Consider the following 26,723-nt stretch of genomic DNA (forward strand, 5'->3'; position numbering starts at 1 on the left):
GAGAGAGAGAGACAGACTAGCCTTTATGGTTCACCTAAAGGTAAAACTCATTACTCGCCCTGCCATCTCCATCCAGCTGTCTTGCATGGCTAAAAAAGGTCTCGAGGGCTTCCGTCTTTTTGCTGATAATGCACACAAATTTGAAACCAGTTAAGTAGATGAAAGACGCAGCGATCTAAAGTAGATTGAATCTGAACTAAACTTGCGTATCACGGATAGACAACATCCGGTTTATCGATAGCATGAATGAATTCATCGATTACTGATCGGTCATCTGACTGCTTGGGGCATGTTGACAAACCTGAGCACGGTTTGAGACATTGTTGAGATGTTCTTGTATTCTGGAGGAGGCACTTGTGAGATAAATGTGTGATTACTGCATGTCTCTGAGACGTTCACGAGATATTTTTCATCCTTTTTTTTAACGTGTTTATTTACACAGAGTTCATGTTTTTGAAACTTGTCCGTAGATGTCGTTCATCCGTGTCAGCGCAGAACATCGTGTGTCGTTTCTGTGATTTCTGGTGGGAACTGTTGGGAGTTTTATTAGAGAACCGTGGCGTTTAAATCACTCATTTGAAAAGTAAAATTAGCATTGACTTTAAAGTATCGCTGTCTCCTTAAAGCTCTCACAATAAACAAAAACAACAAATACGCACTAAAATATGCCATCTGGTGCAGTAAACATGCCACACTTTGTCGAAAACCTGGAACGGATCTTTAGACATTAAGCGTTTCCAGTCGTGAGTGAATCATCGCTCAACCGCACTCATTTCCTGTATGTGTTTATCTGGGGTGGGGGGATGATGTTGGCTGTCCGGGCTTGTTTTCAGCACAAAACGGCATGGAAAGAGGTAGGGATACGTGTAAACCTCACGTTTATTTTGAAGAGATGGATGGAAGACTGAAAAAAAAAAACTGAAATTCAAACCGAAACCGATGACATCACGACACTTATCGAGATTTAAAGGAATAGTTTACGCAGAAATAACCAATTTGTCATTGTTTTTGCATCTTTGATGATTTGACGTAGTTTGAGAAATATGGAGAGCTTGTGTACACTGTACGCAATAAACGTATACTTTAAGCATAAATCGGACAGATGCTGTATTGAAGTGCACTCTTTAAAATAAAGGTGCCTAAAAGGCTGTTCACAGCGATGCCATAGAAGAACCATTTTTGGTTTCAAAGAACCCTTTAGTCAAAGAACCATCTCTTTCTTACCTTTTATAACCTGAAGAACCATTTTTTGGAAAACAAAGAACCTTTTGTGAAACAGAAGGCTGTTAAGGTTTCTTTATGGAACCATTGAGACACAAAAGGTTCTTCTATGGCATCAAACACCCTTTTGAGCACCTTTATTTTTAAGAGTGTGCAACAGATTCCAGTTTTTACGAAGTTTAGCTCTTTGTAAGAATTTCATTACTCTCTATACGCAAACTAGTGTGTGTTTTTACCGGCGATGGAAAAATGATATTTAGATTGTATAGGTGTAATGGTGCTATTAAACGTGTTTGCATGAGGTGAACTATACCATAGATCTGTGGTGTTTACTCTGGCTTTGTTTGCCTTTTGTTTAGGTGCTGTTTGACGTTGTATCAGACGCATTCCTCTGTAAAGATTTCTGGCAGTAGAAGCTGAACGCTGTTGAAAAGTCTTCATGTCACCCTGTCAGATGGGTCCCGTCTTTACATTACAACGAAAATGAGGGGAGAATCATTTCTTGGTTTGATCGGTCAGAATGATACGTCATGTGTAAATGAGAGGAATACTATAGTTTTGCTTTTAGAGGAACGGATTACAGAGGATACACAAACAAATGATGTCGTCATATACTAACTCAGCCTCGTGTTGTTTCAAACATGCATGATGTTTTAAGACACTTCATTTCTCTTTTGTCCTCTATTAAAACTTTACATTTGTTTCTATTTCATGGTTTTACTATAGTAAAAGTGCAGTAACCATGTTTTTTAGTTTATTCATTAGCATTTGTATAACCACAGTTTTACTACAAATACCATGGTTACTGTAGTGAGACAATGATTCATTTGTGGTTACCATGGTTTTACTATAGTAACCAGGGATGGTATAGCCTGGAGCCATTATAGCTTCAAAAAGAACCATTTTAACCTGGTGCATCTGTTACAAAACACCCAAGAATCTCTTTTTTTCTGATAATCCCAGTCACTACCGGTCAAGAGTTTTGGGACACTTCAGTGAAATGTTTCTCTTTATTTCAAAAACGTTTGATCTGAAGGTGTATGCTTAAATGTTTGACATTAGTTTTGTAGACGCAATAAAATTTTGCAAACATGCATGTTCTTTCATGACAAAACTAACGTTTTATTTCATAAAACATGTCTTTGAAATGGATGACTTTGACTGAATAATAAAAAAAGAGCAGCCAATAAGAGCACAGAATCGATGGGAACCTTAAGAAGATGATGAAATATAACGTTTTAATTTAATTTTTTTAAAGATAATTCCCATAGTTCACTTTGTTTTATTTTGTAAGTTTGACGTGTTTATTATGATTCCGAAATGTGGAAAACTATGAACACACAAGTGAGTAAGTGTTCCAAAACTTTTGACCGGTACTGTGTGTTTTACAAGTAAAGTTAGTTGGAACTACAGTGAACTATTTCATTTTTGATGAATTATTCTTTTAAGTCATTTCTCCGAAATCAGTCTTTTGAAATATATCTGGTGATAAATGAAATACGCAGAGATAAATGTCTATCACGACCCAGCTGATGGCCAGATATAGATAGAGGGAAAAAGTTGACAGTTAATGCACTGTAACGCTGCGTGGATCTGTTATGCTGGTGGAAAGTTTGCACCCACTTATTTTGCATGACTGTGTGTGAAAAGACCAGAATGCACCTGTGCTGAATAATAGACACAAAGTGTGCAGATAGAGAGAGAAAACAAAACTACACATACAGAGACACGAGGTGCACAGACACGAGCAGATGAGAAAGATAGAAATAAGACAGTTATCCAGAACGACAGCTTGTGTGCAGCACGATTATATAAGAGAAATATCCCAAACTCTAAAAGTGCTGGGTTGTTATTGACACATGCTGGGTAAATATTGGACAGAATACACTGCTGGGTTAAAAATGACCCAATAGTGGGTTGTTTCCACTCACGGTAAACACAACCCAGCATTGGGTCATTTTAACCCAGTAGTGTGTTCTGTCCAATATTTACCCAGCATGGGTCAATAACATCCCAGCACTTTTAGAGTGATCTCATTAATATCTCACGTTATTTTATAAACAGCTATATATAGGCTATGAGATGCAAGAACGATCACACATCTCAATATAACCTCAAACATTTCTCGTCAAATTTCTGCAATGCCGTGTGCTTGCGCTTTTATTTTTTGTGCGTTTTTAAGCCTGACAGTTTGACAGAACACGTGTGAGTGGCTAAACGAAGAAAGAATTACAATTTTAAGCTGAACCCTTCAAGATTGATCTTTCAAACGTGTAGAAAACATTTGTCATTTGTGTGTCACTGTCACACTTGTTCTGTGTTGAGTTAAGACAGTTACTATGAATATAACAGCTACCGTGGTAAAGCGAGGCGAAAGGACCAGAAATTCAGGTTTGGAGACGTCTGGAGTCCCTCCCAGTGCATCTTTCACAGGTGTGTGTGTGTGTTCACAGGTAAATTCGACTTCTTTCATGTTGCGAGGATTCTCATTGTCTTGGGTGTGAGAAAAATATCAAACTGTCCAAACGTGATGACTCACTCATTTATTCAGACACATCATGGGTTGAGACACACAGGAACAAGGTGTGCTGCTTTATTTTTTTGGCAGATGTTTGAGTGAAAGGCGCTGAGCGAGTGTTGGGAAAGCGGCTTTCTGGGTGGTGGTTACACTATACGACGAAAGGCGGATTGTTATTTATGTTTCTTCTGCGAACGATTATACAGAGTTGTTCTGCAATTACTAAGAAATCGTAGTTGTCCTTGAAGTTTCTTGTGGCATTAGCATATGAATGACGAAATAATGCCACTATCATTGGTGTCTGCTAATTGTTCGTAGTTGAGATTAATGATTTAAACAACCCTTAACCCAAACTATTAAACCGCAGCGTGATGGCTCATTTAAGAGATTGTGCTAAAGAATCGAGAAGAGGCGTGATGTCACTTTTTTAAACGATTACACTTATGATCGCTATCTGGCAAAGCGGGAATTCTCACGGGAATTTGTAACTATAATATGAGGTGTCCACTTCGTGGAAATCTGTCTGATGTGAATTGTCCAATAGTTATCTGAAAAATGCAAAAATGAAGCCCCGCCCCAACCATCACCACTGTGACAGCAGATCAAAACTTACAAATAAGATCGTACGCATACGAATTAGCCAGCTCGTAAATAAAATACGTACAAACTGCATTGAGAGTGTTGGATGAGAATATTATGAAGCTAAATGCCCTAGCAACCACATGCACCCTATGTATGTGGGTGTGGTTCCCAAACTGTGGTACGCCTACACTAGTGGTACTTGAAGAGACCCCGGTGGTACCACAGAAAATTAAAAACTCTATATATTAATTCACATTTCGTGTTTTAAACGCAATTTCAAATGTTTAATATGTTTATATGATAAATACGGAATACATCTCCTATGTGCAATTTTAAAATAGTTGTATGAATTATTGTTGTTTATTTATCATTGGTCGATGTAACTCAGGCGCTTCACGGGCAGCTCAAACATTGTGAGTCCTTCACTCGCTCTCTTCCGACGAGATGCGTGCAGATTAAGTTGATGTATTTCTGCACTTGAACCGCTTTTTAAAGCCGTTGTTATTGCCTTAAAGTGCTAATTCAAGGCGCGTCTGCATCTACTCAATGTTAAATCAATGAAGCGCGCGTTGCGATGTATTTTTGCCGCGTCGCTTACAGAGCCCTGTTAACAGTGCACTAACGTTACAGAAAAGTGTTTTGTTTCAACTATTACTGCTAACTTGAAAACTTGGAAAAAACGTGTTCTTTAGTTTGAAAACCGCTGGCAAATAAAGTGTTTGTATTATTAATAATACATTAGAATTGGAGGATGAGGTGTAAAGAGAAAGATTCACAGCTCCACTGTTAATTTAAGTTTTTATTCATATGATTTTCTATCGCAGTCATCATAAGGTACTTGGAACAATTAATTTTATTAAAGGTGGTACTTGATCTGAAAAGTTTGAGAACCACTGCCCTAGAAGACCTCGGAAACCCCATAGCAACCATTCTCAACATCCTCACGCAGGCCGTACTCTTTCATTATTCGCGTTTATGACCGACCGTGTGTCTTTGGTACTCTGTTAGCGTTGTAAATAGCTGATGAAGTATGCAGCCTGTGAGTCGGTCGGGACGTCAAGCTGTGACATGTTTTGCTGTAGTCTGCTGAATTCACAACAGTAGGTTTAATAAGGCACGATGCGTAACCCTTTACAGGCAACACGAGGAACGCAAAGCCCTTTAATCTCACTTCATTAACCCGAAGGATTTGCAGAACGAGAGAATACAAATGTTGCCGGATGTTTCCGAGGCATTAGGTGAGGTTTAATCCTGGACCACGTCCATGTAGCCGTTGAACTTTTACCGAAATTGAGATGAGAGGGGTTACACAATATCCGTGTGCCATTGATGAGCATCACCGAGACATTGGTGAGACATCCCTGATGAGAATCACTTTAGATGCATTAATCACATTTCATGACTCATTCAGATTTACGGTGAATTAATCATCAAGACTTTGTAGTTTTGGTCACTAGACATTACTTCAGGTTAACAAGTGGGTTGATATAAGTAAAAACATTGAACGAATTACTACAGAAAATAATGTGTCTCGGAAAACAAACATTTTATCAACACGTAACATCAACACATGCGTTTCACCATCATGAAATTCCATCAATTCCTGACGGCTGTTTCATTTTTTCACTTACACATGGTTAAAATAACTGACAGATGACACATGTGTACCTGACACGCTTCAAAGAAAAGTGACACAAAGTAGATGATTCATTCTGGCATTGATAACAGCTGCAATGTAATTTTTTTATGCCAGTATTGTTGTTTATTGTAAATGAACTTCAGTTTTTAGCATCTGTATGGTTGGCGTGAGAGCTCATCTCAAAGACTCCAGAATGCTACGCTAGGCTACGCTAACAAACCCTGTCTTGTGTTCTTGGCCTACAAGCTGAAGTCACACAAATTCAGGGTGAGACAAGATCGGGTCAGAGACAGTTAAAGCCAAAATGAAGGTTGTCTAGTCTGTGTGTGTGTGTGTGTTGTTGGGGTGGGATGAAAGACAGCAACTAATGCCGGTGGGGTGGGGGGGGGAGCTGCATGTATATGTGCAAACATCCTGCGGCCAACATGAGTCGTCCTGAGAAATATTTATCTTTACTGGTAATGCAAAGAGGCAGCCGAAGCCTTCATCTGGCCCTCAGCCATTTTCACAGACTCAGGGGCGATTGGAGGGGCGGGCGAGATGCACTGGGAACGGGCTGCGGAGATGGAGAGAGAGAGTGTGTGTACATTAATGCGCAAATGACATAGGCGTCATGTATCAGGGCGTCTCTTTGCCATTGTGATTATGAGGAAAATGAGGCAAAACAGCAACAGCATTGATGTGTCAAATACAGAGAGATTATCCTTCCAAAGGTTTTGCTCATGAGTGTTTATAATGAATACAAATACTGGAGTTTTGTTGTGTACAAAAGGCAGTTAAAGAATATGTCAAGAATGTCAAATTCAAAATAATTTCTATTGCATTTTTCACAGTTTTGCATTGTTGCAAAGCAGCTTTACATAAACATTCCTTACACGTGTCCTCTGGTGTGACCGCAAAAATAAAAACAATTGTTAATATTTTTATACGATTAATATTTATAATATAAATAGCATAAGAGAGATTTATCTTCATTGTTTTTTTTTCCATTTTTTGCTGTCACACCATAGGACAGCATATTTGTCAACTACCAATATAGTTAAAGTAAATAAATAAAGAAATATATGAAATACGGCGCTATTTATTAACAATTTATTAATGCATTAGCTAAAATGAACTAAAAATGAACAATACTTACACAGCATTAATTAATGTTAGTTCATGTGAATTTCAGCATTTTTTACTAATCCATTCTTAAAATCAAACATGTACACTGTTAACATCAGTTAATGCGCCATGAACTCACATGAATAACTGTATTGACATGAACTAACATGAACAAATGCTGAGAAACTAAATTGTGCATTGTTATCTAATGTTAGCTAATGCATTTACTGATGCTAACTAATAGCACCTTATTGTAAAGTGTTACCTTAAATACATGAAACAATTTTGGCGATTAATATTACACTTTGCTCTAAAACTACAACAAACACACAGCAAAACATTATAAACACTTTAAATTCTGAATTCCCTCAAGAATCCTATTTGACCATTGAATAAACTCGAATTAAATCTATGCCAAGGTATGTTTTAATGCTAATTTCTTGAGAAGGTCATTAAGCCGATGTGAGTCAGAACAGAGCGTGAAGCATATAAAAATATCATTTCTGTAATATATACAGTACATGACGTCACGCTCAACCCCTCCGTCCACACTTCTTCTTTAACGAAAGCGACAGACGTTGAAACATCCAAGAGGGCAAGAGACAGAGAGAATAAAGAAGAGAAAAATAAATACATGAGGACAAGGAATGCTGGTCGAGCGTTTGGGGGATGACTGCCATCAGAGGACCTGAAGGGCAGAAGTGAGGAGTGCTCGGGTGTTTGTGGGGGTGAAGATCACACCCGGGGTGTTGCAGTTCCAACAGTATCTCAAGTCGGGTGCTTCAGGATCACATCTGACACTCGCGTTCCTTTCGCCGCTCGAGATACACAAACGCAGAAGAAAACCATCACATGCTTACATCTGCATGAGCGTGTTCATCTGCAACATGTGACAGCAGACATCATGAGATATTAAGACATACATTTTACATATCATGTTAGGGGTGGAGCTGTTCTTTACACACAATACATCTGTATCGTGGATCGTGTCGGATTATTCAGACGAGTCTGGAGGTGTAAAACGAAGGTAGATTGTAGAGGTCAAATACTCTGGACTTGTGCAAATTTGATGAGAAATCTTTGCGGTCATGTTGAGATATTAAAGAGATCTTGAGGGTGGTCCGGGGGTTTGTGTTTGAGTGATGTCTTGCAAATGGTCAGACACACACAGGCAGTCTTCACTTCCATCAGTGTTACACAGACTGATGGGATATCATCCTGCCAAAGCCATTTATGTCTTGAATCAAACCGCACGTGACAGTAAAAATATTCCTCAGTATGATTGAAATTATGATTGTTTTTATGCATCTGAAATGGAGCGAGTATCGCAGCATTACATCATTTCTGGAAGCATCACTTGTGTGGGAAATGAAGAGGGCTGTGGTGGTGGTTTGTGCACGGGCCGTTTCTTCAGAAAATGTGAATATGTTGTAGCTCCACTGTACTGGTGGAAAGAGACGTGTTGAGACACGCGGGGGCTTTTACTGCAGGTGAAGTCGCAGAATGTGAGAAACACACGCACGCACACATTGAGCAAGCGGGTTTGTGATTATTTGTCTGATTTATTGCAGGTCTCTTTCTTAAGTGTATTTGTCAGAAGAAAGTCGCATGGGTTTTGGAACCATAGGAGGGTAGTGATTAATGACGAGTGGATTTTTGGAATATTTTGGGGGCACAATTCCTGTAAATGATTGTCAGGAGAGAAGTGTTTGTGTGCAGTATACAAGCTTCTTTTATGCTCTGCGAGTGAAGAGAGACAAATTATGCAAGAGCCTGTGGTGTTGGAAGGGCAAATTACATCGCTGTCTCTTTCCATGAGCATCACAATGTCACACACACGGCCGTCCTTCCCCAGAGCTCACAGTAACCTCACACACACACACACACAGCAGAAAATGTCCTCATGTTAAACAGTAATAGAGTATGGAAAACTTAATTGGAGAATCACAGTGAAGTACAAAACTCTTAAACTAAAAGAATCTGATCCAAAGCCTAGTGAACTACAGAAGCAGCTGCCTTCTAAGACAGCATCCTTAAGACACTTAATTGTAGCACACTGCATAGTGTACATGTGCATTATACAACTAGTTTCTTGAGTAAACAGAAGCCTCGACTCGCCATTGATTCGGAGTCCGTCTGATGTTTACTTGTTGCTAAGATAAAGTTGTGAGCGGTTGCCGGGACTCTGCTGTACGGTTGCTAAGGTGCTGTTTAAGGTTGAAGGCTAAATTCTTGCTAGATTAGGTTGCTTACTGCTTAGATATAAATACATAGACGCCTCATTAGCATGTGTTTCTATCAAGGTTATTTTAGTTTACTAAAATTAAAGCTTTGAAAACATCTCTGTTCATTGAAATCAAATCAAATATTGACCTACAAATTATGGGGGAAACTTAACTAAAGGAAAATTTGAAATGTTGCATCAAAAATAAATTGAAATAAAACAGAAATTAATTAATATTATATAGCAACATTAAAAATAAACAAATAAATTATAAAATGACAAAAGCATATACCAAAATTGCTAACTAAAATGAACATAAAAACTAAAGATCTAAAAATAAAAGCTAATTTAAAAAAATAAATAAAACTAAATAAAATGAAAATGAAAACTATAATAACTCTGGTTTCTATAGGCTGCTATGCACAAGTCGTCCGCCATATTGGAAAGGACAAAGCCGATCTGTGAGCAAGTTGTGCATCTGCAACCGTAGTGTACACATGTATGTATATCACATGTTATTTGTTGTTGTGTAGACACAAATATTATAATGTTTAAACTAACACAACACAACAAGACCAGCACAGCTTTAAAAAGTGACCATAGTTTTAAAACGTGTTATGTTGTTGAGTTAATGCACATAAAAACACAAAGCAACACATTCTCAGGTGTGAAAGGTTTTCCCATTTTTCATTATTTACATCTTGCGGTTTTTTTTCTCACAACCAGAAGCTGCACAATGTTGATTTTTTTTCACTGTGAGTGATGACAGCAACTAACATGTTGACTGTACCAAGATGGCGGACGCATTGGTGTGACTGTTGCATCTGCATGTACTTACTGTATGTTTTTCTGGCCTCTTCCCAAAAACATGCATTTGATGGTAACAGGTTGCTAATCTAATTACGTTCGAATTTTGCTACTTTCCGTTTGCAGAGTTTTAAACACCTATAATACTGTCTAGATAGACAGCTCAGGTTTAGAACATATGAAACGGGAAGGTCGACAATGAAGAAGGGTTGATTTTTTGCATCTCTGTCAATCCCTCGTGGCCGTGCAGATCGTGAAGATTCATTAGTGAAGTAATTGAGTCTCCCGGAGGAGTTTAGCCATGCCCCCTGCCGCAGGACGTGCACTCAATTAGATCTAAACGGTGCGCTTCATTATTCTCATCACATCGTCCTCCATCGTGTTAGACGTCCTGCCGTCAGCGACAGCCCATGAGCTTAATGTGAGAGGAGAGAGAGACATGATCTAACGCTATGAACACACACACACACACACACACACACACACACACACACACACACACACACACACACACACACACACACACACACACATCAAAAGAATGACATGGACATATTTATTCAGTATATACAATACAAGTCACATTAAAAATCTATGTGTCTAAATTGGGATCTAAATATAGTTGAAGACGTGTATGCTTTGTTTGTTAGAAGTCTTTAATAGTTTACATTCAAACAGTAAGTTGAGTAAAGTTCATCTTTCATGGGTTTGGATTGCTCAAGCGTCAACATTTGTTGCATGTAAATATATCACACGCACACACACAAACACACAGATGCAGGTTAGAACATGTTCTTATTCAATGACATGAAATCTTCTGTTCCTTCGGTGTGCAGTCAGTTTGGTGTTGACTGACAGCCACTCGACTGAAGGATTTTCAGTATGTAAACTACTGAAGACAAGAATGAACAGAAGACATCATGTGTGCTATTAAACTAGACTTTACTGAAGAGATATACATGTTTAATGTCTCTTGAGGAGAAATCTAAAACTAAACATAAGTAAAATAATCTGTATTTGAGTAAATGTGATGAGAAATGTTTGAGTTCATATCGAGATCTTGACAGATAATGACAGACACATTTTTGACATTTCTGACTCTTTTTCTCTGGAGAAATACCTGAGATGCAGATGAGACTTAAGCAAAAGTTTAAATTTACACTCCATTTAATCTCACGGCTGTCTGGAGATTAAGAGAGATCTCATGTGTGATTTTTTGTTTTTGAATGGGAGGTCTCAGAGCAAGATTCAGGGTCCGTACTCTTAAAGCTTCTGAGAAAGCTCTTAATTTGGCTTAGAAACTTCAGCGTGATTCAGGACCAACCTGAGAGCAACTCTGAGCAAGGAAAAGACAAAACTTTTATCTAAGTGAAGAGGTAGGGCTGACCCCGCTGCTATGTATGGCAATCTTTTGAAGACTGTGATTGGTTGATTGGCCAATAAGGCAAAACATAGCTCTTTTAAGTATAGGGTCTAAGTATAAGACGTCAGTTTGAAATTACAGGTGTAATTTTCCTTTTACATTTACATTTATTCGTTTAGCAGACGCTTTTATCCAAAGCCACTTACAAGTTGGGTAAACAATGGAAGCAATTGGGTCAACATTAGGACAACAAAAAGCATAAGTGCAATAAAACATGTCTCACAAAGCCTACTATACAGTGTACAGAGCGTACAAGTTTTTTTTTTTACCATAAACACGCACGCACGCACGCACGCACGCACGCACGCACGCCATACATTATATATATATAAATATATATATATATGTATATATACAGTATATATGTATTAGGACTGTAAACGTTAACGCGTTAACGCATTCGATTAATTTTTCAGATTAACGCCTTAAAAATATTTAACGCCATTAATGCAACATCCGTTTTTTATGTCATCATTATCTAGTGTTACATTATCCAATCACGCTCTTACTCATATAAAGGCCTTTAAACTATTTAGGCGCGATTTGAAATGGTTGTATTGGCACGTCCAGTACAGATTGACAGCTTCTGGCTGTGGAACACGGCTCAACGCAACGCGACAGCGATCCCGTCTGGTGTACACACGGGCTAAATCTGCCAGACAGCACACCAGTATTAACTTCTCTTTCGTGCTTGAACGGACAAAATCACACAATATTATGCCAGAAAGCACATTTTGTCTCGTATTTTCGCAAGCACAGTCTTCAACGAGTTAAATAAAGTATTAAATGAATGCAAAGAGTAGTGAAAATAGGAAGCGAATTAGATCTGAGCGGCAGCTCTTAAAGGGGCCGCGTTCTTAAACGTGCTGCTGTGACTCCTGTCACTAATGTTAATCAAAGAACAAAAGAAAAGAAATAAATGTGATTTTGTTGCTTTAATGAGGATTCTTCTGTATTTCGTGTATTTAGCAGTAAATACGGTTGTGTTTGAGAACTTTATTTATTTTCTTTATATTTCCTACCTGTTAGACATGCACACTTATTATAATGGATTTGATTAGTAGAAAAAATAATATATTTAATAAAGATATCAGTTGCAAAGCCAACAATATTAGAATGTTGGCTTTCATTCATAAAATGATGCTGTTAAAGAAATTGTGTTGTTTCTATTAATTTGGAGATAAAATGTGCAATTATTAGAATGTAAAAGTTAAAAACATAGAAGCTGTGTGGGATTAGTTATTTCAATTTTTTAATCGATTGACAGGATTTAAATAAACATGTAAACAAAATAAATAGTGTATGTTTAATTTCACTATACGTACGATTACTCGCAGTTAATCGCACTAAAAGAGCACGGTTAATCGTGACAAAAATGTAATCCATTGACAGCCCTAGTAAATATATATATATATATATATATGTGTGTGTGTGTGTGTGTATAATATATATATGTATATTCTTTATTTTTATTTACCATGCTGTTGATGTCATACTAAAGGTATTTGATAGGAAATGCAGCAACAAAATAAGGTTCTGAAATTGCGGTAAATGTTTGTTTGATCACGTTGCTAATACAGAAGGTTGTCTTAGATCATCACTACGGCATATTTGCATTTTTCAGCTGCCTGTATTAATGTAGTGATTACTTCTATTTCTTCCGCTATGGCATTTCTGCGCTGTGTTGGAGATGTTAGCGTGTCTCGGTCAAACACATCCCTGCATGATCTAATGTGTCATTAACTCACTGTGCAACGCATTTCTACTCCCTATTTTCTTTAATTTTTTCTTTATTTTCTTAGAATTTTGCCAACTTTTTGCAATGAGATTTTTCATGAATACGGGCCGTGATGTCTATGAGTCTGTTCAAGTTAATATTCTCTCTGCAATCAGAAACGTATATTTTATATTACTTTAGAAAACCAAAGTAACCAAAACGCTGCCTGTCACCTACATGTAAGAAAGAGTCTTTATTTTAAAGAAAAACTACACAGTAAAATCGCCAGTGTTAAAAAATGTCAAATTAACACTCACAGTGTATAGAGTGTGGATTATATATACACTACGAGAGTTAATTTGACCTTTTTTAACACTGGCAATTTAGCTGTGTAGCCTACACAACACAAAGCATCGCTCGACATCAATCTCTCCGACTGTCCTTCGCACGCCGCGCGGTGTTATTTTAGACGTTTGTTCCTCTCCGCGGTGACCGACAGTACGTCTGCTTTCTCTCTCCTACATCTGCAACTGATCTCCACCGAGCAGAGATTCTCATGGGGAGAGAGAAAGCAAAAGAGAGAGGAGGAAAAAAGCCGTTTACAGCACACGGATACATCCTGTCCTAATGAGAGCCTAACATATGTCCCAGCGGGACGGAGCTGTGGAGAGAGAGAGAGAGGACATATAATGGAGGAAGGGGGGTTTAGGGGCCCTGCAGTGACCCCTGCCTATAGACGCTTCTCATTAGCTTAAGCGGGGAAGCTTGTTAACCTCGCTAATCGCAGGAGGAGCGCGCAGAAAGACCTGGAATTTACTGCCAGCTTTTTCCTCATCAAAGGACATGTTGCGGGGAAGGGGCTGGGACGGAGGGGGGTGTTTTGTGGGTTTGTGTTGGCAAGACCAAATGCGCCGTAAATAAAATCCTATTTGTTTTGATCGTAGAGAAATCAGTTTTAATTGATAATGTATGAAGACTATATGACACTCTTTTAATTCTTAAAAATCATCTTTAATAATGAACTACATTACCCATAATCCTAGAGAGAATTATTGTTAATAGTTTAAATAGTCAAACGCAGAATTATTCAATAGTTTTGTATCGCACCATCAGTTCTTATGTCTTTCTCATGAACCATAGAGGTAGGTGAATGAATCGCCGTCCGTTTTTTAAAAATGGTTTACTTTTTTATGCAGTTGACATGAATTCCGTCACATTTCTATTTATACACGGATTAAAATCTTACAGACAAAAACATATTTTTGCAATGCAAAATGTGTGAAAGTGTTAAGAAATAATAATTCAATTTGAATTTCGTCGCTGTCATTCTTTTCAGGAAATGGAAAAAATGTTGTTCTTTTTAAATATTGAAACACTGTTGTAGACGTTGAAAATCACGTTTTAGTTTTTATTGGTTAGATATTTGCAAAACCCAGCGACATAAAGGGTGAAACAAAAATCACAAAATATGCACAGCGAAATCGCCAATGTTAAAAAAGGTCAAATTAATTATATATACACTGTGAGAGTTAATTTGACATTTTTTAACACTGGCGATTTTGCTGTGTGGAGATACGAGGTTTCAAACGGACAGCAGCGATTTGCAGTTGGTTCTCTCATTAAAGAACCAATTAGCATTTTTGTTCCAAAAAGATTGTCGTAAATCTTCAAAAAGAAAATTATAATCTTGTATTTTATCACAGAGCTGGTTGGTTTATCAAAAATGAATGTGAAAAGCAAGTCCGCTCCCACGCTTGCTTTAGCAAACATTTATTTTGTATATACATACTATGTCAAATATGCACGTGAGAACCAAAGCAAGCATGAAGCACTCTGTTTGTAAGGTGTTAGGATGAAGCAAACGCAGCCGGTGATTCAACCCGTTAAAAGTTTTATGAGAGCAGCTCGACGGACCAGATCGCTTGCGTGTTTTTTTCCTCATCTCAACACGTACGATCACTGCCGCCTCCGGATCGTCACTGCCAAGTTCAACTCGTCACCTTTTCCAAGCAAAATACACAAAGTGCAGGTTATGAAGTGCAGCTAAACATCATCAGTGGAGTTCCACTGCATGAACACGGCGAAGCCTGCAGCGACATGTCCCGTTCACCACAGGCATGAGACTCGCACCCTCCCGGAGAACTCAACTTTCCACTGCTCACCTTCTCGCATACCTCACGCAGCACGTCACTCAAAACACTGCCTGTAAAAATGCGCGTTTCAATTTGAACACGCATCCTCAATAGAGTCTAGATTGGCCCGCCGTTTACGGGTCACGGACCGGGTTCGGTGCATTCTGGGATACGCTGTTGGCAGAGGGTGGCTTTTGTCGCTTTGTAAACTCTGAAATCCCGAGGTGTAGACAGAAGTTGTGTGTCGGGGACATGTAATCCATATACTGAATCTTATCTGTTGCTTTATGAAATCCATCCTGTCATTTGTAGGGCTTACAGTCGTCAGCACAGGTACACACTCACCTTTAACAGAGAGAGAGAGACAGTTTTTGCATGACTGCGCGTGCATGCTCGCACAATAAAATGCATGTTATCTTTATAGTGTGAACCAATAGTGTCAGATGGGGTAATATTGTAGTACTTTCATTTATACCACGCTACGGTTTTACCATATCGTTGCTTTCCTTCCGAAACCTCGGATGTCCAAATTCAGTTTTTTAGGAAACCACTGTTTCACTTTTCTGATTAAATATTGTCAACAAGCACTTTTTAATACTTTTATTGGTTAGATATTCGCAAAATCCAGTAACAAACATAGGACTAAAGGACAAAAAAAATGGAGATACAAGGTTTCAGAAGGCCAGCAATGATATTGATATAAAACATTTGTGTGGTATTACCATAGTACACTTCCAAAAAGCACACGTTTTTCTGCAAAACACACCAAAGAAAGAGTTGGACAACATGCAATTTCTCTCAAAGCTCAGATGAAACCGCTCTGAATTTCTACATTTTCTACATGGTTTACATTCCTATGTGTATTATAATTCCCTTTGCACTGATGTCTTGTTTCCTTGTGCTTTGTGTAATTTGTAATTCTGTGTCACACATAGCTCTTTTAATAGTAAATATAATATAATAAATAACAAATATAAATAACATAAAAAATACAATAATATAAATACAAGTATAAAAATATAAATAAATAAAACAACGTAATTGATGGATTTGAGGCTCATCATTTGAAGATGCTTCGAGCATCTTTTACCATCTGGTGCCTGCTGCAGTTTAATGAAGATCAATAATGTAAACCAGACAGCAGAGTGAACTGCGACTCAATAATCAACAAGTGGTGATGACTTTCTGTTTGCCCTCAGTTTTGTGTCTTGAGAACTTTAATGATACAGCCATTGTGTAATCATATCACACACCTCATCAAATCACAACACATTACAACTGCCTGACAATAACAGTATTATGGAAAGAAAAATAAAGTGCTCAGTATCAGTGTAAATGCCCAAAACTATGATATTATCATGCTGTTTTATGGTGTTGGCACTTTTTACTGTAAACAAACACATACATAATAAATTAATGAATGTTATGCTTTAGAATGAATGACTATTCTAAATTACTACAATACAAAACCTCAATTTCAATAAAATCATAAATGTATTTGTTTGTTTATAACTGGGACATCCCATATATTTATTTATAAATACAGCTTACAATTTTTTCTGCATCATTCATTAATGGAGATGTGATTTTCATTGTCAGGCGTCAGCTGTCTATTAAGCAATTGGAGCAGCTCACTTTTGACAGTTCTCCATCCAGACACACTCATCCAATGTCTCTAAAGGGCCCTGAGGACTCTCTCTCTCTCTCTCTCTCTCTCTGTCTCTCTCTCTCTCTCTCTCTCTCTCTGTCTCTCTCTCTCTCTCTCTCTCTCTCTGTCTCTCTCTCTCTCTCTCTCTCTCTCTCTGTTCCAGCCACCTGTCAGAGCCGTCAATCACATCAGAGATGCAACATTCCTTTGTGCGTGACAGCGCGAGAAAGATGCTACGAGCTCTTTGATGTGTTTCACAGACCACATACCCATGTTTAGTTTTCACTAACTAAAGTCATGACTGAGTTAATGCATTTTCTTGTTTACAGAATCAAGTTCAAACAAAATCTGACCGTGACCTTAGTCTGTGTAGACACCATATTTTATTGAATGCAAATGAACACGGGTGTACCATGTGGTACTGTATGGGGGACAGTGGGGCACGTTGTCACATATGATTAAAATCTGTTTTGTGGCCTTTAAAGGTACGCGCCATGTCCCTGTCTCCCCTGTATCACAGTACCACAGTATTACCATCTGATACCATAGCAACTTACAAGCAACTTGACTTGCTTCAAAATGTTTGTCTTATATCTTTGGAAAAATAAAACAAAAATAAAAACAACAATGGAGTATATACAGTACATATACAGTATAACCAAGTGATGACGAAAATGAACGCATCAATGAAACAATGGAGGGGATGACACAAACACAGGTTTAAAGATTGTTTGGAAATAAACTGGAAGCTTTGAAATGTTTGGGAAGGTTGTTTCAGGACAGGGAAATGAGCGCGGTGTGTTTGGAGTCAGACGTAATCATGGAATGGCTCTGGAAATGTTGCTTTCAGCTGGATCCGCGATCGCGCACGACACAGACACAAACCTCCAAACCTCGCAGTCTGCTTTACAAACGCTCGCTGTCAAACTCACAACATTACAAATCATGTTAGTTATTTAGCTGTGTTCAAGAATGTTGTTGAGCCTGTATGCGCTTTAGTATTGCGTTTTAGTGAATACTAGAAAATCAACAAAAAAAGTAAAGTGGGAAACTTTTAGACATTATCAATGTTGCCCACTTTAAATTCAACTTTAACTTACATTTAAATTCAAATGAAATATGTGTACTGTGCTAATACCATGTACTATGTGTGTTGGACATATACAACGTCAATACCATGTTTTGTACCATTGTCATATTATGATTTTTATTGGATTTGTAAACTTCTAGCATTTATTAATCTTTGAACACGTTAATTTCCCCATTAAGTAATACATTTTTAAAGTCAAAACTTGAAACTGTTAACGTGAGTTTATGCACAATGAACTAATATGAGCAATTGAAAAAGATACTGTAAAAATATATTGCTTATAGTCAGTTAATGTTAGCTAATGCATTTTCTAATATTATCAAAGACAACCTTTTTGTAAAGTGTTACCATTCTACAAAGTCTCTTCGTATGAGTATATGAAACAAAATTTTATAATTGTTTTTTAAGTAAAAATTAGGTTTGCAAGAGTTAAAATGTCATTGTAAATCAGCCAAAGAAAGAAAGAAAGAAAGAAAGAAAGAAAGAAAGAAAGAAAGAAAGAAAGAAAGAAAGAAAGAAAGAAAGAAAGAAAGAAAGAAAGGAGAATCTGTGTGCACTTGTCACATCAGGCATGTCATGTTAAAGAGAGCGTGTTTGTGAGCCTCCAGCACTTTGACCTTTAGGACTCCAAAAAGATTTTCTAATTAACCAAACTCTCTCACTCACACACACGCACGCACGCACGCACGCACACACACACACACACACACACACACACTTTCTGTCCTGTTCATTAACAAAATATGCAGATTAGAAGATTAATCTGCATAAATGCAAATGACATTGTTAAGATTGGCTGTGGTCAGTACGCGCATGAGAACGTCAAATGTCATTTCACTAATTTCTTGTCCGGTGAGAAAGTCGTCAAAACGAAACTGCAGCTTTTCCCACGAATATTAAAATCATCATTCGTCATATTTGCTTAAATGTGATGCTGACAAGTGTCTTAATTAAAAACATAAAGCTTCTACGTGCTCATCTATGTCCAGAATATGAATACATTAATACAAATGATTACGCACGCCGCTTGATTTTCTCACAGTGTGCAAGAGGACAACAAATCTGCTTCTTCTCAAGACATGAGGAGCAGAGTAATGTGAAACAGACCGTGCCATTACGTTTTATTTGTTTGTGCACATAAACAAACAAAACACGCAAATTTAAAACTCTTGTAGCAGTTACTTCCACAATTAACAAAAACCGTTAAAGTATAAAATGTGTTTCATAATAATAAAAAAATTCCATTGGAAATCATAGAAAGATAAAAAACAAACCTTAAAGCATCTGAGTAAAGTTATTTTGGAAATATGCATCTGCCAAATAAATGCATGTAAAATGTAAATTAAAGCATCTGGTCTATGATTAAATGTAAACCTAAATGCAAATTGAACATTAAAACAATATTTCATTTTATTTTCCGATATGCAGAGACCAGATGAAAGAGACAGACTCTTCAATCCTAACAGAGAAGCAGGCGTTTGTGTTTTTAAAGGAATGTTAAATAAACACTGTGCTTTTGTGACGCCGCCCCTTTAAGAGCACTGAGCCGTGTGAAAAGGTGCACCGAGGCAGACAGTTTAAAGCGAGTGTGTGAATGAGATGATGAGCAGAATGGGATTCGGGAGCTTGTGTGTGTGGGTCCTGAGAAGCATTTGATCCCCTACTGAGGGACCACTGAAGATCCCATAGCTAATTATCATGATCTGATGTCGGCTCCACATGGACCGAGCCAAACCTAGACCCCCACTGTGACCCTCAAAACACACACACACCCAATCCTGTGATACACACACCAACCAACTGATGAATAGAGTGCAGATTAAAAGACAGAAACAAGCGCTCTGTGGCTCTGCTTTAAGACCTACTACACTGCCTTGCTGCTTATAGACAGCTGCCTTTTTAGAAACCAAAATGCAATGTCAAAAATAATATGAAATATATTTAACTCATATTTTTTTGTTTGTTTTGGAATTTACGTTTTGTTATCATGTGTCATTTCAAAGCTTTAAGCACGAAACAAAACAAAACAATACAATACAATAATAAAATAAAATATATATGATATAATATAATATGACATCAAATTAAATGATTTATACGTTTGTGGACACTTGGCAATGAAGCTTTCTTTCTTTCTTGCCTTCTATATAGCATTAGCTCTTATGTTATTATGATTTCAACAAATTAAATAAAATGTTTTCAATTAAGTAGTTTCTGCATAGAGGAGATGTGATATTACTTTTCTAAGAGAAAAAATGTGCAGAAGCGTTCAGTACATTGTTACATTAAAGTAAGGACTTTGAACAGGCCAAAAAGGTTACAGACCAAAAAACAAGGAACAACCATCTAGGAACCATCCAGGACACCTTAGTTACCACATAGCAACAAACTAAAATCACTTGGCAACAAACTGGCAACCACACAGAACTGCTTAGAAACCCCATGGTAACACATGAAACACGCTGCTATTTCTGATTTACAATGTGACTTTCTCTCTCTCTCACCCTGTTATTCTTGATAACATAAGAAGTGTTGGCAGCGGGCGTGTGTAGGGTGCCAGACCGGGAGGACACAGCCTACAGCTGCATTAACATCTGAATGTGTGTGTTTGTGTGTGAAAATCGCTGCGTGTCCGACTGTAAGCGAGAGGGTCGGTCATCAGGGCGGCGGGCGTTCACACTACTGACACCTGTCATCACAACTTACAGTTAGAACCTGCTGCTCAACACCTCCAGCTTCGCCCTCGTACCGCAGCTGGGCTGATGGGAGATGAGGCTGGGGGGGTTTAGAGAAGGGGACGGGGAGGCCGGGGTTTACCACGTCTCCAAGCGGGGTTGCCGGCCACGGGCTGGAGAGCAGGGCGGCTTCGATGGGAAATGTGTGCCTTCGGAGGAAATCACGCAGCGTCCTTCAAACGACATTCCCTCGAGTGTGAGCGACTACAGACAGAATATTCCTTCACCACATCCACACTGTACAACAAATCTTAATCCCAGAAGAGGATGAAAATAATGTGAAATGTCTTTGGCATCAGTAAACAAAATACCAATTTGCAATTAAATTCAAAAACGAAAATAAGACGTTCATAGAAAGTTCACAACTTTCACAAATTTTCGGAGTTTCTAAAGGAACCGTTTGAATATGTAATCATTATTTGCTGAAAATCTAGCCTATAATTCACGTTTGCATGTAGTTAAATACAGCGGCGCGGAGCGAGTTGTGTCAATATCAATGAGATCACACCTGGTTGGTTCTCACACGTGTGATCATTTACATCAAACCTGACACGACACATCCCGAGGCTTCGCATTGGTATGTACGCAAATGACAAAAAACGATTCAAATAACGATTGAACATTCCATCGGTTCTTCGCACAACTGGAAGTCAAAGCTCTAGTTTCAATTCCTTTACATTCAAAACGTGAAAGTTCTTTACATTTCTCTCAGAAGAAAGATGGTCGAGGGTTTGAAGCGACAGGATTTATTCATTCTAGACTTTCTAACAAGCGACTGCTGATAGAGTTCGTCTTTATAGATGAACTATCTTCCCTTAAAAAAGTGTTGCTCTCTCGTGTCATTAATGTAAAAAGTGTTGCTTATAAATGCAGCTGTATAACAGCGAGAGGTGCTGTTGGTCGAGGCTCCAGTGGTGCTGTCGGGCAAAGAAAGAACAGACTTTAGAAAGACGAGAGAAGAAAAAAGGTTGTTTGGTTCAGGAACCATTTAACAACTTCCTCTGGAAATTGAAAAAGGAAATAGTTTGGAGAAAGATTGCGTGAGGGGGGCCGAATCGAAGCCCATATGAATTCCAGATGAAACAGACGTACAGGGGGTTCGGAGAGAAAGAGAGAGAGATACTGAACGCAGACACACAGAGTTTGTGTGTGTGTGTGTCTGTGACTGGTGTTTATGAGGTCATTTACCAAACTCATGTTTTCAGCATTTCCTCGTGACTTAATTTTTTTCTTTGTTCTCTGCTAATTGTTTCCATCCCGGCGACCAGAGAGAGAGAGAGAGAAATGTACATTCTTCCTTTTTTGTCATCAAGTACATGTAAAGCGGGGTCTGAAAGTCTAAAGACTGAACTGCTTTTTTCATCAAACTTTTGTTTAAAAAAACTCACTCCACCTGTAAAACTACTCCTGTTTAGCTGTCATCACAAATCTCTCAAGCCACCTGGATTCATTCAGGTACATAACCACCCATTTTTAAGAAAATCATTGTTTCATGTGACTCAAACATGACTTTCAGGATTTCTTAATCCTCAGAATTCACTCCACAAGTGTCAAACCTGCTGATTCAAGCAAGATTTCACATCTGAAAACAAATATGTTAATTGGTAGAAAAAAATCTTAAATATTTCTATAATTTCTGTTCAGTTTCATTCTTTTTACCCAACTACATCTCTCTGTCTCTCTCTCTCGCTCCTGCACCACAGACACATGCTCATTCTGAGCTGTAATGATACCGAATGCATTGGATTAAACTGCCAGCATCTGATAGCACAGCTCCTGTTGTTTACTGATGTACAGCTGTGATTATTCATGTAACATTCAGCATCAGTGTAGTTTACAGTTAAACTCCATCGACGGCTTCTGTATGCACTTATATACTGTAAATGTCAACATCATGCTGAGAATCAGTGTCATATCTTTAAGCATGCATTCTTGTCATTTTATTCATTTTTCAAGCTCTCATTCAATCCTCCACACCTCCTCTCGCTCTCTCATGTGCTGCTGGTGGGAAAAAACTCTGAAGGTTAATGCTGCTCTTTGAAAGATTGTTCCGGGTTCCGACGTGAAATCAAAAATCATTCATTTATTAATAAGTGTTCCTGTGCATGATTATGTATTTATGGATGCATGTTTTTTACATTATAAGTACATTGCTATAAACAAAATCAATATTTTATGTATGTGGCAAAAGTTGTTTTGAACCCGGAACATTGTGGTTAATAATCTTTGAGGACAGAGTGAAAGATTTAAGCACAGATGAACGATAAATAATGGAAGGAGGTTAAAGATCATGTGCGTTCCTTTGAGTTTTACAGATTAGATAAAAAACACTTTTAAGTCAGCAAATATCCAACAAACAATAAACGTTTGCACTACGTATTTGAATGCGTATTAGAATCACAAACATGATTTTAATATCTTTATTTCTCTCAGATCTACGAGTGCACGTCACACATTTGAGTCCGTTTCATCTCAATGAAATTTTAGAAGGAAGCTCTAAGGCAAGGTTCATATTTAAATGAACTCCATAAGTCAAGCGAGCAACAAACGAGCGGCCACTGAGCCAAACACACAGAACCCACAGGAGTTTAATAAGAGTTAAATAAGTTTAAAATGTGCCTTAATAACACTTAAATAGACTAAAACAACTGATGGATAATTGTTTTGAAGAAGGATTAAGAAGATTGATTCGACTGAGAGAGAGCTCTCGCCCTCAGGTGAGGGAGGCGTCACATTTCTTTGTCTTTGCACAATGTTTCTTTTTTATCAGCCGGATCTGAAATTGAACTTCAAAGAGAAATTCTACCGTTTGTTTAAAACCTATACTGGCTTGCATGTTATTATGTATTATTCTGTTAGGATTTCACTTCATATTTATTTCAAACTTCAGTAAGAACCATAAGGTCAGCCGCAGATGGGCGCTTCAATCTGAGCAGATATCAGATATAACTTCTGTGAGTTTGATCCATTTATTGCACTCATTCTTTGTAGAATCAATTTGATCAGTCACATATTTTCTCATTTGTAAATCACTACAGATGAGAGTAGATATGTACATTTACATCCATTGGCTTTGTTTTGATGTCTGCAAAACATGCACTACCAAATGTTTAGACACACTTTACTGAATTTATATTAGTCATTATCATAACAATCTAAAGGCTTTTTGATTTGATCTAAAGGCTTATGCTTACATGCTTCGAATTTTATAGGGCAAATTATAAAACATATAATTAAGATATTTAAACTATAAATATTTCATAAACAACTAATTATAAAGCAGTCCCTCAAAATTTTGATCATGTGCATTTGTTATTTTATAGTTCAGATTACTTTACTATTGTTCTATCTTTATACGAATTAAGAATAAGTAGGCTAAGTGTTCGTAGTAGTAGCAAATGTATGAATTTAAATGCAGATATTTCTGTTTGTGCATTTGTTCTGTTTTTGTGGCTCATCCTTGTGAAAAATATCTTAATATATAATGGGCTATATAAAAATTAACATCTATAATGTTGTCACAACAGGTTCTTTTTATAAGATGTTAAGAAGTGAAATGTGCAACCTCTCTCAGTTAAAAGTTGCTCAGTTGCTTTTAATAAAAAAAAGCTGAATTAACAAATGACGTGTTTGTCAGCATTGTGTGCTGTGATGACGTCATTTCATGAGTTTATATATACCGCTGCGGAAAGAATTCTACACAAATATTATATTTATTTCCAATATGCTATATACATGTTTATTTATTATATAATATATTGTATGATATGATATTTAATTATAAATATTTTATTATATTTATTATATTATCTTTTAAATATGATATGTACAGTCCCTTCCCCTTTTTGTTACACATCGTTTGTTTATTGGTTTCGTGTGTTTTGTTTTTACTTACTGACTTCGGTCATTTGTGGGGCATTTAAATAAGTTGCTAGTTTGTAAAACCGAGGACATATTGTTGGCATACAAATTAAAAACAGACCAGGCTCGAACTTTATTTTCATGAGATTTCCTGTTTGTTTATAAAGTGTTTAATATCCAGAGACCACAGAGTGACTGAGAGATGCTCACAGAGAATAACAGCGTCCTCTAGTGTTCAACAAATAACACACATTGATGCTTTTAGGCTGGTTTTTATCAAGATCAATTGTCACTTCTAGGCTAAATTATTTTCTGACTAATATTTTGACTAGATTTATTTTTAAATAATTACGTTGAAATACATTCTCTTTAAATGAATAAATCATACTCTATATATAAATATTTTTAATGTATATTTTTAATAATTATTATGCATACAGCACATATTCATCAAATATTTATACAGTAAAGACTTCTTTGTGGTTATTTAAATAAAGACGAAGAAGTTAAAGATTATGAACATTTTAATAAAGTGTCCAATTATGGCACCCAAGATGTCCACATCCTCTTACGCATTTCTACAAATTTCACCCTTAAATCTTAATAATGCAAATGCATCTAAATGAATCACAAATGCAGGCACCACAAAACATAACATTTAAGAAACAACAAACACATGCACAACAATAGCCGGTACAAATGGCATTCCAAGGTTGACCCAGACCTGATTGTTTGGATGATTGAGACGGGGTCACAGCAGTATGACTTCTGCCCCTCTGAAAGTGTTTCTGACTGGGCCGTTGAATAGCCGCCCGGGTCTATAATTACCGGGTTCATTGCCCGGCCTATTGTCATGCACAGACGTCCAGGCACGACCCAGGGAGCGCAGACAACATGCCAAACTAAATGTGGGGTGTGGCGGGTCACCTCCATCTCCATCTCTTGATAATTACCCACAAGCCTCAGTCAGGGAAGTCGGGAGGGGGAGGTTCCAACACAAAAGAAAAAACTATGCCGAACACATAGCTACATAATGACTCGTCTTACAATGGAACATACCTGTTTCTTTTTGCTTTATAATTACCGTGAATGAGAGCAGGTGGGGTGCAGTTAAGAAGAACTGCTACAGAAGAGACATTAAAGTCGAGATCTGGCCACGATAAGAGGAGAAATCTCTTTTGTCGAAGGCGTCGCTTTGCACACCGTCCACATTTCGAAACGTTGTGCAATGCGTTTCAAATGAACTTTTGCTACTGGAATGTTTGCTTGAGCGGAGGGTCGCGCTTCTGTTTGATCGCAGGATGAAAGTTATGGCACATCCTGTGTGGCTTTTCATATACGGTGCTGTATATAAGACATAAAAACCACTTTCTTTCATCCTCGGGGCAGCAGTTACCTGCTGAGACCAAAGACTGTAATTAACTAAGAGGAGGTAAAAGTGTTGCAGGTAAAGCCGAATATAGAGCCCGTCAGAGTGACTTCTGTCAACTTGTGCCCTCGGCTCAAAAGCGGGATTAAATTAGTCATCGGCTCCTCGCTTTGTGTTTGTTCACCTATATGTAATGTGCCAACAGCCAGAAGGCCTGTGTTATGAAGATTAGATAGATAGGTAGGTAGGTAGGTAGGTAGGTAGGTAGATAGATAGATAGATAGATAGATAGATAGATAGATAGATAGATAGATAGATAGATAGATAGATAGATAGATAGAGATAGATAGATAGATAGATAGATAGATAGATAGATAGATAGATAGATAGATAGATGTTTTCGGAACGTTTCTTTCTTTTCAAGAGTGCAGACGATGAAGGCAACTAAACACATTTGCTTTGGATTTAAACATGGCTTCTCATGCGATGTCTCTCATCTGGTGAGGATTGGTTTGAAATGCTCGGTACACAATTTCGTGCTTAAAAAAAACCCAGCAGAGTTTCACAAAGAGCCTCTGTCCCGTTTGTAAGGGTTTTCTGTTGTTATTTTTATGTGTGTGTGTTTTTTAAGTGGTGGCACATGATGTGGA

The 26,723-nt window shown here is 37.7% G+C and overlaps 1 protein-coding gene across 1 annotated transcript in view; it reads left to right on the forward strand.

The window, feature by feature from the left end:
• Positions 1 to 2,345, forward strand: part of tfap2c (transcription factor AP-2 gamma (activating enhancer binding protein 2 gamma)) — a 20,648-nt gene extending 18,303 nt beyond the window's left edge. The window contains exon 8 of the mRNA XM_057337217.1: positions 1,581 to 2,345. Within this exon, the coding sequence (XP_057193200.1) occupies positions 1,581 to 1,641 (61 nt within the window). The 3' untranslated portion in view covers positions 1,642 to 2,345. The remainder of the gene's footprint in view (positions 1 to 1,580) is intronic.
• Positions 2,346 to 26,723: the final 24,378 nt, after the last annotated feature.

The sequence above is a fragment of the Triplophysa rosa genome, linkage group LG7, assembly GCF_024868665.1.
Source record: "Triplophysa rosa linkage group LG7, Trosa_1v2, whole genome shotgun sequence".
Classification (NCBI taxonomy): domain Eukaryota; kingdom Metazoa; phylum Chordata; class Actinopteri; order Cypriniformes; family Nemacheilidae; genus Triplophysa; species Triplophysa rosa.